At 43.2% G+C, this 17,969-nt stretch overlaps 1 protein-coding gene across 2 annotated transcripts; it reads left to right on the plus strand.

Moving 5' to 3' along the window:
- The first annotated feature begins 2,151 nt into the window (after positions 1 to 2,151).
- On the plus strand, positions 2,152 to 13,754 carry LOC115193874 (synuclein). 2 transcript variants are annotated; one of them, XM_029752988.1, is made up of 6 exons: positions 2,152 to 2,521; positions 7,507 to 7,548; positions 7,700 to 7,827; positions 8,727 to 8,780; positions 11,542 to 11,580; positions 12,142 to 13,754. In XM_029752988.1, exons 1-5 carry the CDS (start codon positions 2,401 to 2,403, stop codon positions 11,578 to 11,580), a joined length of 384 nt encoding a protein of 127 aa, XP_029608848.1. In that variant the 5' UTR covers positions 2,152 to 2,400; the 3' UTR covers positions 12,142 to 13,754. The 2 variants fall into 2 exon arrangements, with proteins under 2 accessions (XP_029608848.1, XP_029608849.1); XM_029752989.1 differs by lacking the exon at positions 8,727 to 8,780 and having other exon boundaries at positions 2,161 to 2,521.
- The last annotated feature ends 4,215 nt before the right edge of the window (positions 13,755 to 17,969 follow it).

The raw sequence follows: 17,969 nt of genomic DNA on the forward strand, positions 1-17,969 counted from the left end.
CTTACTGATACAGAGGGTAGTGACATGGTGTCTGGATCTCTATTTCCTTACTGGTACAGAGGGTAGTGACACGGTGTCTGGATCTCTATTTCCTTACTGGTACAGAGGGTAGTGACACGGTGTCTGGATCTCTATTTCCTTACTGGTACAGAGGGTAGTGACACGGTGTCTGGATCTCTATTTCCTTACTGGTACAGAGGGTAGTGGCACGGTGTCTGGATCTCTATTTCCTTACTGGTACAGAGGGGAGTGACACGGTGTCTGGATCTCTATTTCCTTACTGATACAGAGGGTAGTGACATGGTGTCTGGATCTCTATTTCCTTACTGGTACAGAGGGGAGTGACACGGTGTCTGGATCTCTATTTCCTTACTGGTACAGAGGGTAGTGACACGGTGTCTGGATCTCTATTTCCTTACTGGTACAGAGGGTAGTGACACGGTGTCTGGATCTCTATTTCCTTACTGGTACAGAGGGTAGTGGCACGGTGTCTGGATCTCTATTTCCTTACTGGTACAGAGGGGAGTGACACGGTGTCTGGATCTCTATTTCCTTACTGATACAGAGGGTAGTGACATGGTGTCTGGATCTCTATTTCCTTACTGGTACAGAGGGGAGTGACACGGTGTCTGGATCTCTATTTCCTTACTGATACAGAGGGTAGTGACACGGTGTCTGGATCTCTATTTCTTGCTGGATAATGTTGAGTGGAGATAATGTTGAGTGCAGCCGACATCAATAACAAGTTGTGTTTCTCTGATAGAACATCAAGTCATGATGACCATAAACCCTGTTGTTTATAATGTTTCCCTCAACGGCACTACAGCACTCTCCTTATAGAAAGTCCTGAGCTGTATTAAACTGAAGCATACGTACATATACAATGATACTACTGTGTATTTATATAGCTATATCTCTATAAATACTTTATCTGCACCACCATTTAGTATGCACCATGAGTATGGATAGCTTTTACAGGTCAGGCAATCTAAAAGGGCTCTCTGCCATTCACTTTGATGTAGAGTGGGGGGATGCTGTGTGTATTGAATGGATGTGCTTTAGCAGCCGTGTGTAAGTAGCTTCACAAGCGCTAATTATAGCTCTGGGCTTCATGATCCATTCCCCCTCCCAGTCCTCTTGCTGCTAATGAGATCCCATACGGTTGAGCGATCACACACATCTCATTAGTTGGCTGTATGGTTTTCTGTATTATTATTACTATGAGAGATCGCAGTGGCATCTCAGTTTCTAGGGAGAAACCCACTGATCAATGTATGAGTAAGTGTGGAGTGTGGTGTATATACAGATGTAGGATCTTAATTTGACATATAGTGTCACAGCAAGAATAATCCTGCAGCAACAGTATTTGAATATTTAGTCCATAATGTTGCTTGATCGGTGGTTAAGCTATTAGCTGGACAAAAGGTTTAAAAAGGCTTCTTAAGTTTGGAATTTCCACTTTGAAATGTCAGACTTGATTTTCCCTTACAAAAAAATGTATCAACCCCTACAAAAATTACCATTAATTATAATCCACATAATAATTCACATTTCCTGTTGCTGGAGGATTATTTTCCTGCTGTAGCAAACTGGCTCAAATTGAGATCCTAAATCTGTATGTTCGATGTGCTGCTGACTTCACAAAATGAATTTTCATGGAAATGGGCAATAAAGTGTAAGGTCATATACTGTATCTCATTGAATCATCATATACTGCATTGTATCATATCAATATATCATATCAGTGTCCGTATAGTATATTGCTGAGGTTTGCAGGTTGGTGAATCTTAAATGTAGTGAAAGAGAGGGAGAGCAGAGAACTGCAGTTTTGGTGTTGAATAAAATGTACAAGGTGTCATTCCAGGGTTGACACACAGATAAATCCAGTCTTGAATAATCCACTAAACCTAAATGTATTTGTCTCTGTGTGCACGATAGCAGAAGAAATGGGGTAGGTAGCATGACTGAGAAATACAGCAGCGTCTTGTGGAATCCATCTCTGCATTTCTGCTCCTCGCCCACTTGCTCTCTCTTTTTCTACCTCTTCTCTCCCATCTCTTTCCATCCCTCTCTCCCAGCCTCGCCATCTCTCTCCCCCCTCTCGCTCTCTCTCTCTCTCTCTCCCCTCCATCTCTCCCTCTCATTCGCTCAGCTGCTCTCCTTGTTGAGGGTGTTCCAATCTGCCTCAGCAGTACAGATCAGTCCAGCCCCGCTCTCTCATAAGAGCAGCAGCGCATGCACGTACGCTCGCACACCCAACACGCAGAGATACACACTCGCAGGCACGCTCACACACACACAGACGCACACGCAGACAGGCACACCGAGCAGCCTAATCTACCAGCTCCAAGACGCAGCCAGAGCCAGCTAAAAGACACAGCCCCGTAACAGCAGACCAGCATGGATGCACTGAAGAAAGGATTCTCAATGGCCAAGGAGGGCGTCGTGGCAGCAGCGGAGAAGACCAAGGCAGGGGTGGAGGAGGCAGCTGCCAAAACTAAGGAGGGAGTCATGTATGTGGGTGAGTACAGGAGTGATGATGATGATGGTGAAGGGTGTGGAGGATCGACAGAGGTGGTTTGCTGAAAGTAGTACATCACAGTTTTTCTGTGGGATAATCTGGTTTATATTTTGATCTTATGACGCTTGCCTGCTGTGCTTGTTTTTTGATGGGTGAGTGCACTAGTCTGTCTGCGAGGTTTGAATAAAATGGGATCGACATCCAGGCAGTGCATGTGCTAAATATTACTAGTGATGGAAACATAGATACTGTAGAGAGAGGGGGGGAATTTTGAACAAGAAAAAGAGAAAGATGACGAAGGACTAAAGGAGAGGGGCAGGAGAATGGAGAAAAGCAGAAAAAGGGGCAGAAAGGTAGAGGAAGATGTATATATATATATATATATATATATATATATATATATATATATATATATATTTATTTGCACATGCCTCAGGTACAAGATGTTCTAATTAAAGAGGAAAAAGTCTGGTTGAGCAGTACTGAGGTACTCTATTCATTATGTGGTGGATAATGGCCAACGAGATATTGTCAATAATATTGATGGTCATATAAATTATATGCAATCTCCTATCTCTCTACATGTGACACACACACACACACATTTTAGAGCAGGGGGAGGTGATTGTACTATATAATATTGCTCAGTGTTATCAAGCTGAACAGATGTGTATGTTTTCACGTATTTAGATGGGTGTGTATGTGCTTGCTAGCGTGTATGTGTGATATTACAATATGGTGGTACTGGGGTGAGAGGGAAGGGTCTGTGAATCTGCTATGCCACCCACCTGCCTGTCTGCCCCGCTGCAGCAGTGAGATTTATCATGGGCGTCTCGGAGCGTGACTAATGCAGCTGGCCCCATGGTCAGAACCCCCCCCCCTGTCAGCCCAACCCCACCCAACCCAGCACAGGTCAGTTCAGCAGCCCTGAGCACCGCTAACGCATACAGAACACTGAGACATCGAGAGAACACTGACGCGTTAGAACACTGAATCATACACAGATTCCTACAGAACGCTGAAACACGACTCCGTCGCTGTCTCTCGCCGCTTTAATGCCGTGTGGCCCTGTTACAGCGACGACAACCTGGAGAAGAGGAGAGGGAAGAGAGGGAAGGAGAGAAACGACAAACAAATGAATGAAACATTTGAGAGTCATCTGATTCCTGGTTTCATTTCCGGTAAAAGGAGGGGAGAAGAGAAAGGGAGAGAGAGAGAAAAGGAAAAAGAGATCCTGAGAATGAGGTAACGAGACAATGAATGAATGGGTGGCGCACTCTGATTCCAATAATTACAGTTAGTGGGATTCTCATTCATTGGCTGTCAATAAGCAGAGACAGAGGAGGAGGCTGTCTCCATCCTTATCCATTAGTCAGAAATCATCCCCACCACAGGGGATCCACCCTGTTCTGCTGAAGGACCTCGCGGAGCCATTCGGCCACAGAGGGCAGGGCCCATCACATTTCACTGGTTTATTGATCTTCACAGCGCTGTAAAGAGATCATCTCACCTCTAACATTACTGCTCAGTCATATCTTATCATCAGCTTCATTTTTGTCTCCTTTTTTTTCCATCTTTGTCGTTCTCTCCCCTTCGTCTGAAAGCCAATGCAGCGTACCAATCCCCCCCCATCACTGTCAAAGTGTGAATCCCTGTATACCCATCTAAATACATCACTGGACTTACTGTGGCTGGGACAGTCAGATCTGCCTTTCTATGATCAAACAACTGTCAGTCTTGAGACAGTGGCTCTCCTTCCCTGCCTGTATCTCTTCTCAGTGAGCAATCCTGACAGACAGATAGCACTGATAAGTGGACTGTGGGGTGGTGGTGGGATGAAGGAGGTGGGGGTGGCAGAGATTGGAGTGACGGATAAAAGAGTGGCAGCATTCTACTCCGGAAAGGCAAGCGGATGTGCACACCCAGACAGACAGCCACAGAGAGCCCAGTGCCCTACCAGGGGAGCTAGCTGCGGGGCTAAGAAAAGAGGGAGTGCCCTGAGACAGTGCTGTCGGAGCAGTGGAGCGTGCTGAGCGTACTGACACACAGCAAAGGCCCACCAGGCCTCCATCAAGCACTTTACTGTCCGAGTCATCTACGGTATGAGAGAGAATGGATTATGATTTTTTTTAAAGAGGAGAATCGTCTCAAATCCCCCCCTGTCCCTGATCTGCTGCCTCTCTATCTACACTGAGTGCTAATCCTTAGTGTGTTTGTGCCCGATGCTCAGCTGCTCCAGGGTGGGTGGCAGACAGTCACGAGGCCCAGTGCTACAGGATGGTGAGTGTGAGGAGGGGCGGGAGGGAGAGAGAGAGAGAGAGAGATGGGTAAAACCACAGATGAGAGGTCAGAGTTACCTTCGTATGTATGCACACATGCACATGTAGTCATCCCATTATGTCTGGATTGTGCCGCTCTCCATTCAGCACCACATTCCCTTAGCCCTTTTGTTCTCTCTCCCTCTGGTCTCGCTTCCTCTTCTGTCTCTGACAGAAGTGTCATCTTATCAGAGCAGGATGTCAGGAAACGCTAGACTACGACAGTGTAAATGAATCGGAGAGAGATGCAATGGAACCCGCCTCAAATGAACACCCTAAGCACATAATTGTTGTGCAGTGTGGCGTTCATGTGACGCTAAATATCTCTCTCATGACAGACTAAACAATTAGCTTGCCAGCGTGCATGCGAAATCTGGTTCTGGGTGCAGCGATTACTACATACAAAATCAAAGGCGCTATCACGCTCTTATGAGACAATGAGGTGCTGTATTTCAGTTGTTATCTTTGCTCGTAATCACTCTAACATTGTGTTTTGTGGGTGTGTAGTCATGTATTATAGTATCAGTATCTACCATCTCAGCTGCAGGGGAAGTATTTGTAACCACAGATTGTTCGATTCCTCACAAAAACTGACCATGTTACAACGTCGATAGTTGCTTGGCGATATTACCTCCTCTGTATTGATTACAGCATTGAAAATGCAATAGCCTGGCTCCTGTGTTTGTCTGTGTTCTACATAGGACAGGACTTTAGCCCATGGCAATTTCTACGTCCCCAGTACTAAATTCGCCCATTGTCGTGTAGTGAGTACAATAAAAATGACACGCTTGACAAGAGAAATGTGTTTGTGTGTGGGGACTGGGAGGGACTTTCAAACACGTCTCCCGGCTCAAAGGGTCAGAAGGGAGAACAGAGCAAGGCTTGTTGTGTTGGTGATTTGAGTGGGAGGGAGGGAGGGAGAAATCCACTCCAATGCTCCATGCCAGTTGTTTTGAGGAGGTTGAGTGGGTTTGGCTGGCCAGCAGGACTCGACCTATAGAGTTCTGTGGCTGGTGGAATGACTGACCTTTTCTTTCCTCAAGGAGTCTTTGTGAGGCAGAGATGGGCTGAGCTCCAAAGGGCCCAGAGAGAACAGACAGTACTGGACCAGCTGAGCAGAACCCATTGGTCTTTAAACAGACACCAAGGATCTGGCCCTATAAAATAACCATGAGAGAGGGAGACTGTTTCTGTGCCCAAATCATTAAGTATTGAAGTGTTAGGGAAGCCTGTAGATGTTGATTGGGCTTGTACACTTCTCTACGTATTTATTTGGACAGTAAAGGTAAAACGTTTAATTTAGCTCTATACTCATTTTGGATTTGAGATCAAATGTTTCATGAGTCGGCAGTACAGAATGTCACCTTTTGTTTGAGGGTATTTTCATACATATTTGTTATTTAGAAATGAAAGCATTTTTATGTATATTAGTCCAAGCAAGGCAGTTAACCCACTGTTCCCCGGGCGCCGAAGATGTGGATGTCGATTAAGGCAGCCCCCTGCACCTCTCTGATTCAGAGGGGTTGGGTTAAATGCGGAAGACACATTTCAGTTGAAGGCATTCAGTTGTACAACTGACTAGGTATCCCCCTTTCCCCTCCATTTGAAGGTGTTCTAAGTATTTGTACAAATTAACGTATATGTGTATTAATTCCTAGCACGCAATGATTACATCAAGCTTGTGACTCTACAATCTTGTTGGATTCCTTTACAGTTTGTTTATATGAATAATGTTTTGTTTATCTGAAGAATGATGAGTAAGAAAATTACAGAGGCATAAATATCAAACGCCAGAAAATGCTAACCTCCCCTGTTATTGGTAATGGTGAGAGGTTAGCATGTCTTGGAGGTATGATATAAAATGCTAACCTCCCCTGTTATTGGTAATGGTGAGAGGTTAGCTTGTCTTGGAGGTATGATATAAAATGCTAACCTCCCCTGTTATTGGTAATGGTGAGAGGTTAGCATGTCTTGGAGATATGATATAAAATGCTAACCTCCCCTGTTATTGGTAATGGTGAGAGGTTAGCTTGTCTTGGAGGTATGATCTCTGTGACTTTCTCACTCATCATTATTCATGATTCCTTCATGATTATCTGTAATCATGGTAGCATTCATGTAGAAGTGTTCAGAAACATATTCTATTCTTATTTACAATAAAAGTGACTACAAAATGACATAATACATTACTTACCATTCATTTCTATTGGGCACAAAATAATCTGAAACACAACCAAAACAAACAGCAAATGCATCCAACAAGTTTGCAGAGTCACAAGCTTGACGTAGTCATTGGGTGCTAGGAATATGGGACCAAATACTAAACTTTGTGTATTGTATGAACATACCCTAAAATAAAAGGTGACATTCTGTACTCTTGCCTCATATGAAACATTTGATCTCAAATCCAAAATGCTGGAGTATAGAGCCAAATTAAACGTTTTAGCTTCACTGTCCAAATAAATTGGTAGTGGAGTGTACAGTATATTGTACAAAACTTGGTGTCCTTACTGAGCTATTCCATGTTACCAAATGATTTTGAAGCTGCATTGATAGTGGGCGGGGTGAGTTACCCCCACCCAATGTTAAACGCTTTGAGTTTGAGATACGCTATTTAAACATAAATCATCTACCTCTTTTTAAGAAGGTTGTTTCTCTCTTTTACAGGGAACAAGACAAAGGACGGGATGGTAGCAGGTGTGAACACAGGTAAGCGCAACACTACCCACAGAAAATACACTGCATTACACTTCTAACTATACAGGGATCAGACTCACACAGGTTTTTTCACCTACCAAATTCTGAGGAGAAACATTGGTCCAAGGACAGAGTATGACAACTCCCTGTCCCCTTTTCTCAGTGGCCCAGAGAACGACTGACCAGGCCAATATTGTCGGGGACGCAACGGTCGCCGGGGCCAATGAGCTGTCTCAGCAAACGGTGGAGGGGTTGGAGAATGTGGCGGTGAACTCCGGATTGGTGAACCAGGTGCGTCACATCCTGCCTTTTCATATTGTGAAGATGACAAACTCCTCTCCTCTACAGGGAACTGTGGGCTGGCCGGTTGGAGGTGGTTGAATTCAAGCCATATACAGTTATAACTAGGGTTGCAAAGCTACCGGTAATTAACAGGTCATGTATGGTAACTTTGGTAATTTATACTTGAATAACGTCTACAGATTGCATTAGTTTATAGTATTCCTTTTTATGTTCTATACATATGAGTCCATATTGTCCATGAGTTTCTAGTGGATAGACCGTAGGGTTCAAGAGAAAATAGCCTAATGAATGAAAAAAGCATATAATCAACAATGGCACTCTTCTAACTATTGTCTTCTCTCACCAGTTTGACCCCACAGCCTGGTCTCATAGACTAGACGTAGCATAGTAAACGTAAATCCGGGGACATTCAAATGAGTATGATATGTTACTTTTGGTATGGTTTTATAAGACAGATGGTTACTTACAAAATGCTCTGAAGTACCCCAAAAAGGCCACTAGATGTCATCTGATAAAATTCCATATTCCTTGAACGTTCCCAAAATTCTGGCAGTTTACTGGTAAACTTCAAACGTTTCCAGTATTATACCCTCCTCTTTGCAACCCTAGTTATAACTGAGTTGAGCCTTGGGATTCCAGGAGAGGAGTCATCAACATGACCTTCTATCAGCAATCTTATCCTGGTCAAAAACACTGATTGTTCGAAGTTGACTTGTGTGCAAATTTCTTGTCAGTTATAAGGAATGCGGTGTGCAAATTTCTTGTGTCAGTTATAAGGAATGCTGAGTTAAAGGATCAACGCCTACTTGGACCTTTCTTGTCTGTGAGTGTTGTTGGTAACTTGTATTGTTTCTTCTCTTTCCACCCATAACTGGGGTGTCTGGCAGGAACAGGGACAGGAAGAAGCTGTAACTGAGGTGGCTGGTTCTGGTTTGGAATGGGTGTGTGGTGGAGAGTTTAGTAGAACAAACAAATTAGTGAATGCACTGCATGATGCTTGCTGCCTTTATTGCCTTATGATTGAAGCGCCATGACTTTATATGCAGTAATTAGCAGTCAAAGTGGATGCTGGCTGGTAGGCTACAGTGGTGTTTGGGTCCTGGTTGGCTTGAAGGAGGACAGATGGATGTGCCACTGCTCAGCTCCAAATGAGCAAATATTTCCTCAAGCTGTGAGTGTATGTTCACACTGGGTAGAATTCCAACCCAGGTGAAACGTGCATAAATGGAACGGAATTTCCTTTTCATCCACTTTTCTCTCTATGCGTATTCTGACCTTGAATTTAAGCATGAGAATAGCATGCTATTCAACCGCTATTGGTTTGGGGTGGAGATGGAATAAATGAAGGTGAGGCTGAGGTGTGTCTACAGCTACACCGTATTCTGACCTTGACTTAATTCCACCATCTTTTCGCGCAAGGAAACCGCGAATAAGGTCTAGCGAACCTGCCGGGTCCAGGTGGAAAAAGTATCTCCTTTATTTCCGATAGAAATAACACCATTCTACATGCACTATAATTTACAACTTGATAAGAGGTAAATGAGTAATGTGTTTGGATAAGGGAATTATACATACAAATGACACTTGTCATACAGCAGAAAAGTGAAGCATATCAACTTTCCCACAGTAAAGTCAAAGAAACGCTGTGCCATTATGCAGAATTTGAATGGCCTTCTACCTTGCAGAGATGGGCACTCTCAAATGTCATTTATTTTAAAAATGTTATTACTATGTCTTAATTATCATGTTAAATTTTAACCACTATCAGTATCAACTGTCTGCAGGCCTTATAGCCACATATTCAGCTGGCAATTTACTGTTAGTTCCCTTCAGTTGGTATAGCCTACATTATCAGTCCATTTAATTACATTTCATTTACCTTCATTTGTACACCATTCTTCCTACATTACCATGGGTTGAAGAACTGAATGTGGACATTTTCAGAATGAATCAAACCACCGTTTTCTTTCTTTCGTGCGTAAAGGCTCTTCAAACCTGTTTGATTCAAAAATAATTTCCTTATCTACCAATTGGTGCTGAAACTGAGATGAATATGCCTATATTTAGATGGCTTTCTAGCAATAATCTCTAATATTCGGAACCATTTCTCTCTATATATTCTAGTGAGTGTCGAAAAAATTCTAACTTAAAAAGGTACATCATATTTAAACGATGGCTTAAGATAAATGTACTGAAAACCCTACTGAATGAAAACTCAATGAGGAAAATCTGTTGGCCAGCAAGTGGGTTTTTAGCGATTGAATTAAATTTATTGAGAGCGCGCAAGGTTTGCCACACCTGCAGAGTCTGAATATCAAATACTGAGAAGTGTGTAGGAAAAGAGTACATTTCCTAAATCTGAATCGGCCCCATTGAGAAAAAATTTGCAAGAACACAAGCCCCCAATCCCAAATCATACAATGAATTCAAAGGAATACAGACCATTGAAAAAAATATTATGAATTTAAAAGGTAGATTGATGAAGGTTCATTTAAAAGCTGCCCTCCAGTATAGTGTTGTGGTCATTTGTAGTGCAGTAAAGATGGCGGTGTCCCCGCTACATTAACATGCTTCTCCTGCCTCTGACCCAGCAGGTTGGGCTCTATGGCTGCAGGACAGATGGAGTGGACTCTGGGACAACATCTTTGTTTGTTAGCAGCATATTGATAGCATTACTTAATTCCACTCAAATGAAATATGTTCTTTGTTCTTGTTTGTGGGTAAGGGTGAACATGCAGGCATGCGTGAGTGTACGTGTACGTATGCCGGTGTGCGTGTGTGCACATTTGTGTCTCCTTTCTTCTCTCAGGCTCTTTGTAATATAAAGCAAGATCCATCTGTAATTAAATCCACAGCCCTAACAATCTCTCCGTCGCTCCTCACCGCAGCAGGCAATCAACCCCCTTCCTTGTTCAATCTCCTATCGCTCCATCTCTCTCCCGGCTCTATTATATGTTCGCTTTCAAAGGCACTAAAAAGCCTTTTGTAGGAGAGTACAGTAGAGGCAAAGTAAACAACCGTAGACATACTATGATATGGCACAAATCATCCTCATAATCACATTTTCAGTCACTGTTATAGAATGTGGTAAGGACATCATTGTAGCAACTTCTTGCTAGAATTATTACCCACCAATTCGAATCGTAAGAATAATTATATTGGTGATTGAGCTCATAATTATTCCCACAGCAATAACACATTAACATTTCTATAACCAAATCAGGGAATATTGCTACTGCCATGAATAATCATAATCAACCTCCAGACCATTCACCAAATTAATATCCTAATTCCATGCCGGGAGTTAGAATGATCATTTCTACCCTAATACAGATGATTGCAATGGTAATTGTTGGGCATGAATCAACTGAGGAAACTATCAAGGATCTTTTCTCCTGAGTGCCTGAGCCCCTGATATCTCAATGCATTGTCTGCCACTGAAGCCATAACTACCGTACTAAAGAGATGCCTGCGCATGTCGATTAACCAGAACAGTGGTTTGAAAACACTAACGTCTCTCTTTCTCTCCAGCTTAACCCTCCTCCAAATCCATTACTCACATGCTCAGCTGGAGATTACATCAGAGGAAGTTGTCATCGCCATCCTCTGTAGCAGCATGGGCGGCTGCAGAAGTAGTAGTAGTAGAGATTATGTATATATTAGTTCTCTTGCTAATCCGCTTTCTTTGTTTGTGCCGCACAGGGTGACTTCTCACAGGGAGCTGAGCAGGCCGGACAGTAGGTGAGTGTGTGTTGAGAGAGGTGTGTGTGTGCGTGCGTGCGTTGATATTTATGTGCAAGTGTTTACGTATAGTCAGGGAGCAAGGTGGTATATCCTCTTGAAATAGCGATATGTTAATTTGATGTGCTTGATGGAGTCCTAAAATTGCTGTGATATTTGATGCAGTGTCCAAATAACAGCAGGCGATCTACTAATATGTAAAGGTAAAGCGTTTAACTTAAGGGCCATGGCAAAAAGCCTCAGCTCACAGAGTCCTAATGGACATAGTGACAGGTATGGGGCTAGATGTGAGCTAGAGGAATTTTTACACCTGGGTATCAGTCAACCATATCCTAATGCAGGAACTACATGTTCTCATAAATTGAAAGCACACCTTTTAATACACGGGGACCGAAAATTAGGGTAGCACCAAAGCTGCCATATAATCCACTACTCTGCCAAAACGCACATGTTGGCTAGTCCATTTTGATGAATACATCTGCAGCAGAAATCTGTTACTTCTGCTTCTCTCACTCACAATCTTTAAAATGTTCTCTCTCTCTCTCTCTCTCTCTCTCTCAGGAGTGTTGGTCCTGACCTCAGTGATCAGCAGCGGCCTCCCTCGTCTTCTGTTTCAGAAGAGCTGCTGCTTGTCCTGCGTCTCCCATCGTCACCTCATGGGTCCTGGGGAACCTTACTGCCCCCAGCGTCTCCTCTCTGATGCTTTCTTTGTGTGACTCGATGGAAACAAAAAAAAAATCGAAAAGATCCTCCCCAGCCAAAACGACCCTCACCATAAACACTCTACACATTCCTACCCTAATGCCTTTACCGTCCATATACCTCATCCCCGACATTTACCCACCTTACCACTGTGACCATCCTCACCCACCATCCCCTGTGCCCACTCAAGATCACCTTACCACACATACAGTACACACACGCATATACACCACAACGCTGAGAAAGACTTCGCAGAACAATATTTATTTTTCTCCCCTAGAGGTTCGGCAATGTGAGACTTACTGGTAGTGTTCACGCTGTCAGCTAACACAACACCTGTACTTATACTGTAGATGTACTTATATCAGTGTATGCTTTAGTCAGGTTTGTTGATTAATATGTGTTTGAAGCCTGTGTATATTTAACCCCTTGTGTCTTAATGCCTGACATCCCCTTATTATGACAGATCAGGGTTCAGGGTCAGAGTGAAAGTGGAGTTATGGGTTAACAGTATCATATTGTCTGTTTACTCCCCATATTCATATGACCTATCACGTTACCCAGTCTCACACCTTCAATGGGGCTACAGTACATACAGGGAACTATGTAGCTCATAAACAGATACTGTCTGGTGTTTCCAGCTGTCTTTCCACTCAAACCTGGGTCTGCAATTATAGAGTTATCAAAGAGAGAAAGGTTACATCAGGAGTTTGCAATGGCCTTTATAATTTGTTTGACTAGTTGCAATGAAAGGCAATAAATAAGATCTGTTGAGGTGTTTTTGCATGTGATCAGATTAAAGATAAAGTATAAAGGGCCCAACAGATTCGGTATGTGGGCCTACCTCAAAGTGGATGCAAAGGGTCGACAGGTGAAATACATTGACGTCAGTGGAGGCTGGTGGGAGGCGCTATAGGAGGATGGGCTCATTGTAATGGCTGGAATGGAATATATGGAACGGAGTCAAACGTGGTTTCGTGTCGTTCCATTTATTCCATTCCAGCCATTACAATGAGCCCATCCTCCTATAGCGCCTCCCACCAGCCTCCACTGCTCGACATCCCATACATCTGGTCTCAGAGGAATCAAATCTCTCCACCCATTTGTCATGCTTTTACTGTTCAGTCATACAAGCCACACCTCCTGTCACTCAACAATGTGCCCTGGCCCCTCCCCTGTGTCTGGTCTCCTGGCTGAACCAGGTCTTTTGAACCATTACAGTGTTTGCCCTTTGAAGCCATCTGAAACGAGACTGCATGTTGCCTTACTAACAACCAGACACATACTCACACACATTCATTGGTACTAAAAACAACCTCACAAATGAAAATGCACATATCACACATTTATCCAAGAATTAGAGGTGACACACTGACACACATTCACACAGAAATACAAATATATGTTGGTATCAAAGCAGACTCTTTTATAAACAGTACAACTGAACTGAAATAAAATGTTTAAATCCAAAATACTTTTTCTGTTTTTGTTATCTTTCACTATGGGATAATCATTTCCTGAGAAAATACCAAACTGAGGCAAACGTACCTAGACTGCTCATTTAATTATTTACACTTTTTCTCATGCATGATATTCTTGGCTACTCCTTTATTATTCTCAGCCCCCCCCCCCCACACACACACACACACACATCTGTGCAGTGGAGCATAATTACTGCCTCTATAAATAATACCATAGTGTAAACTGGATGATCATTCTGCTATTCTATTGACTTGCTGGCTGCTGTACTGATCTGCAGAGAGACCAACAGCAAAGGAGCAGTGGCAGCAATAGAAAGATCATCGTCACATGCTCTCCCAACTGCCACCTGGTGTTGAGTGGTGAAAGCAGAGCGCTTGGCTTTTGTTCAAATCAGGCACAGAGCTATTACTTATTTAAGCCACATGTCCTGCACTTCCATTTGCATCAGAGTGATTCGCCAGGGATAGGAGAAGAAGCAAACACACATTCACCACTCAAAGCATGAACACATATGTCGAACACGTGTCGTACAGTACATACACATACGGATGGATGAACGGACACACTCGTGCACACACAAGGAGGCATGGACACACACGCATAAGCGGTTCTGGTGGTATGAAATAATTTTTACATAACTCATTTTTGCTATTGTTCTTTTTTTACATCCGTTATTAGACAGTGGCAACGATGATGATTTTGAACATAGTCTTTTGCCTGCTGATGCCTGCAGTGAAGAAAATGATATGACAACAATAACGTCTAATGTAACTGGCCCCCTCTAACAGTACAACTGGCCCCAGCTTGGCCCCTCCAGTTGAAATGGTCTAGAACCGCCACTGCACACACGATGCACTCACATTCAAACATACACTATACAGTTTTTTAGGTACACCACCCCGTTCACAAAAATGTCCTACAATGAATTACGTGGCCATGACTTGCTGCATAAAGCAGGCAGACAGGCATCGAGGCATTCAGTTACTGTTTGAGAGAACATTAGAATGGGCAAAACAAGGGACCTAAGCGATTTTGAGCATGGAGTGATCGTCGTTGCCAGGCACACCGGATCCAGCATCTCAGAAACGGCCGCCCTCCTGGGCTTTTCATGCACGATAGTTTACCGAGAACGTTGCAAGAAGCGGCTCCAGTGGGCACCCGATCACCAACACTGGACAATTAAGTGGAAAAACATTGCCTGGTCCGACGAATCCCAGTTCCTGTTGCGTCATGCTGACGGCAGAGTCAAGATTTGGCGTAAGCAGCATGAGTCCATGGACCCATCCTGCCTGTTGTCAATGGTACAGGCTAGTGGCGGTGGTGTACTGGTGTGGGGAAGGTTTTCCTGGCAAACTTTAGGTCCCTTGATACCAATTGAGCAATGAACATTTCTGACACCTTGTAGAATCCATGCACCAAAGAATTCAGGCTGTTCTGTAGGCCTGATGGGTGTACCTAATAAACAGGCCACACAGCCAGAGATCGTAGAGTGTGTTCACTTGGTCGATAACATTTGCACATAATTTACATCTTCCAACATGACATTGGCAGGAAATCAGGGTTTACTGGGCTCCAAGGAAATTAAACTGGAGAGGCATTTTAATGCGCTTTCATCATACTGGCTTCATATTGTAAAGTGTTCATATTCTTAGGGACCTTTCGGAATTCACGGAATGTGGTACATGGAGGAATTTTGGGGAGGGTCATGCTTTTTCGATTTCAGTCTGGGGGGAAGGTTTAGTATTTTTTATTTTTTTTGTCCAAGGGAGGGTCATGTCTAAATCAATGAAATGTCTATATTTCTCAGTTTTAGAATTAGTTGTTGACTATATTTCGATGTGTGCCCGATGCTGCCCGTCATCTCTGATAAGTCCCTTTGATATTTTAAATATAAAATATTTACAAATATATGAAATGAAGTTCACAGTAATATTGACCACATGGAAAATGTTACACATTTCATTTTAAATATGAATAAATACTTGCTAAAGTGTCAACATGTGCACCCTATGTGAATTTTAGGAAGATTTTAACCCACTTAACCCCAACATTTCTCCATGTTTTCACCATCATTGTAAAGGCCTAGTTATTGATTATTATTTATTTAAAGTGATTAGTGATTCATTTGAAGGCAGAAAAAAAACCTCCCTCATTTTAAGGTTATGTGAACTTAACTCTCGTTTTAACCTTTATTGAACTGGGCTAAATCAGGGTCAGAGTGTTTCTTGGGGAAAAAGTATACATCTCACATGCTTATGGGCTTAAAAAAGAAGACCTGTACCATGTCAGATAGAGTTGAAATGTATTCAATTTTGAGTTAACGTCCCAATATTACACTTTATATACATCACAGAAGACTGAAATATAACAAAACTGTTTGACATAGAAACACCAGATTTGTCGTTAATTATATATATTTTTTATTATGACATTTTCAAAAATTACACTGAACAAAAATATAAATGCAACATGTAAAGTGCTGGTCCCATGTTTCATGAACTGAAATAAAATTTTCCATAAAGACAAATATATTTTTTCTCTACAATTTTGTGCACACATTTGTTTACATTCCTGTTAGTGAGCATTTTAGCCTTTGTCAAGATAATCCATTCACCCGACAGGTTTGGCATATCAATAAGTTCATTAAACAGCATGATCATTACACAGGTGCACCTTGTGCTGGTGACAATAAAAGGCCACTAAAATGTGCAGTTGTCACAACACCAGTTGAGGGACCATGCAATTGGCATTCTGATTACAGGAATGTCCACCAGAACTGTTGCCAGATAATTCAATGTTAATTTCTCTACCATAAGCCGCCTCCAACGTCATTTTAGAGAATTTGGCAATACGTCCAACTGGCCTCACAAGCGCAGACCATCTATAACCACACCAGCCCAGGACCTCCACATCCGGCTTCTTCATCTGCGGGATTGTCAGCGGGGAAAGGGGGTGCAGAGGTGTATTTGTGTCTGTAATGAAGCCCGTTTGTGGGGAAAAACTCATTCTGATTGGCTGGTCCAGGCTCCCCAGTGGGTGGGCCTATGCCTTCCCAGGTCCACCCATGGCTGTGCCCCTACCTAGTCGTGAAATCCATAAATTAGGGCCTAACAAATTATTTTCAATTGAACGATTTCCTTACATGAACTGTAACTCAGCAAAATCAATGAATGTTGCATGATATTTTTGTTCAGTATAGTAACATTCCACCCATGAGGCCAAAGAGGGAACTTTTGGTCATTGACTGCAGGAAAGGGCTACTATGATGAAACTATTTATAAAAATAAATAACAATCTAAAGAAATGCTAATAGTCAAATTATATTGTAATAGCAGGTGAGCTGGTTATATCTTTTGGCCATTTTCTTGTGTTTTGCAGTGGAAAACTGAATGGTTCAAGCATAACATGTCAACCCTGTTACCCATAGATAGACAGGCCAGAATTTTGGTTTGTTTTTAATGATGAAGCTGGCATTCAATTGCCCCTCCCTGTTGCACGCAACAAGCTGCCATTCTCCCCGTCACAAGGGGATTTATGGCTGATTTAAGATGAAATCGTCAACCCTGTTACTTTATTTGACCCCCCTATTACAGAGGCTGAGTCACTGGCTTACTGGTGTTCTTCCATGCCGTCCCTGGGAGGGGTGCGTCACTTGAGTGGGTTGAGTCACTGACGTGGTCTTCCTGTCTGGGTTGGCGCCCCCCCTTGGGCTGTGCCGTGGCGGAGATCTTTGTGGGCTATACTCGGCCTTGTCCCGGGATGGTATGTTGGTGGTTGGAGATATCCCTCCAGTGGTGTGGCTGTGCTTTGGCAAAGTGGGTGGGGTTATATCCTACCTGTTTGGCCCTGTCCGGGGGTTTCATCGATGGGGCCACAGTGTCTCCTGACCCCTCCTGTCTCAGCCTCCAGTATTTATGCTGCAGTAGTTTGTGTCGGGGGGCTAGGGTCAGTCTGTCACATCTGGAGTATTTCTCTTGTCTTTTCCGGTGTCCTGTGTGAATTTAAATATGCTCTCTCTAATTCTCTCTTTCTCTTTCTTTCTCTCTCTCTCTCGGAGGACCTGAGCCCTAGGACCATGCCTCAGGACTACCTGGCTTGATGACTCCTTGCTGTCCCCATTTCACCTGGCCGTGCTGCTGCTCCAGTTCCAACTGTTCTGCCTGCAGCTATGGAACCCTGACCTGTTCACCGGACGTGCTACCTGT

Source organism: Salmo trutta, chromosome 5, assembly GCF_901001165.1.
Source record: "Salmo trutta chromosome 5, fSalTru1.1, whole genome shotgun sequence".
Taxonomy (NCBI): domain Eukaryota; kingdom Metazoa; phylum Chordata; class Actinopteri; order Salmoniformes; family Salmonidae; genus Salmo; species Salmo trutta.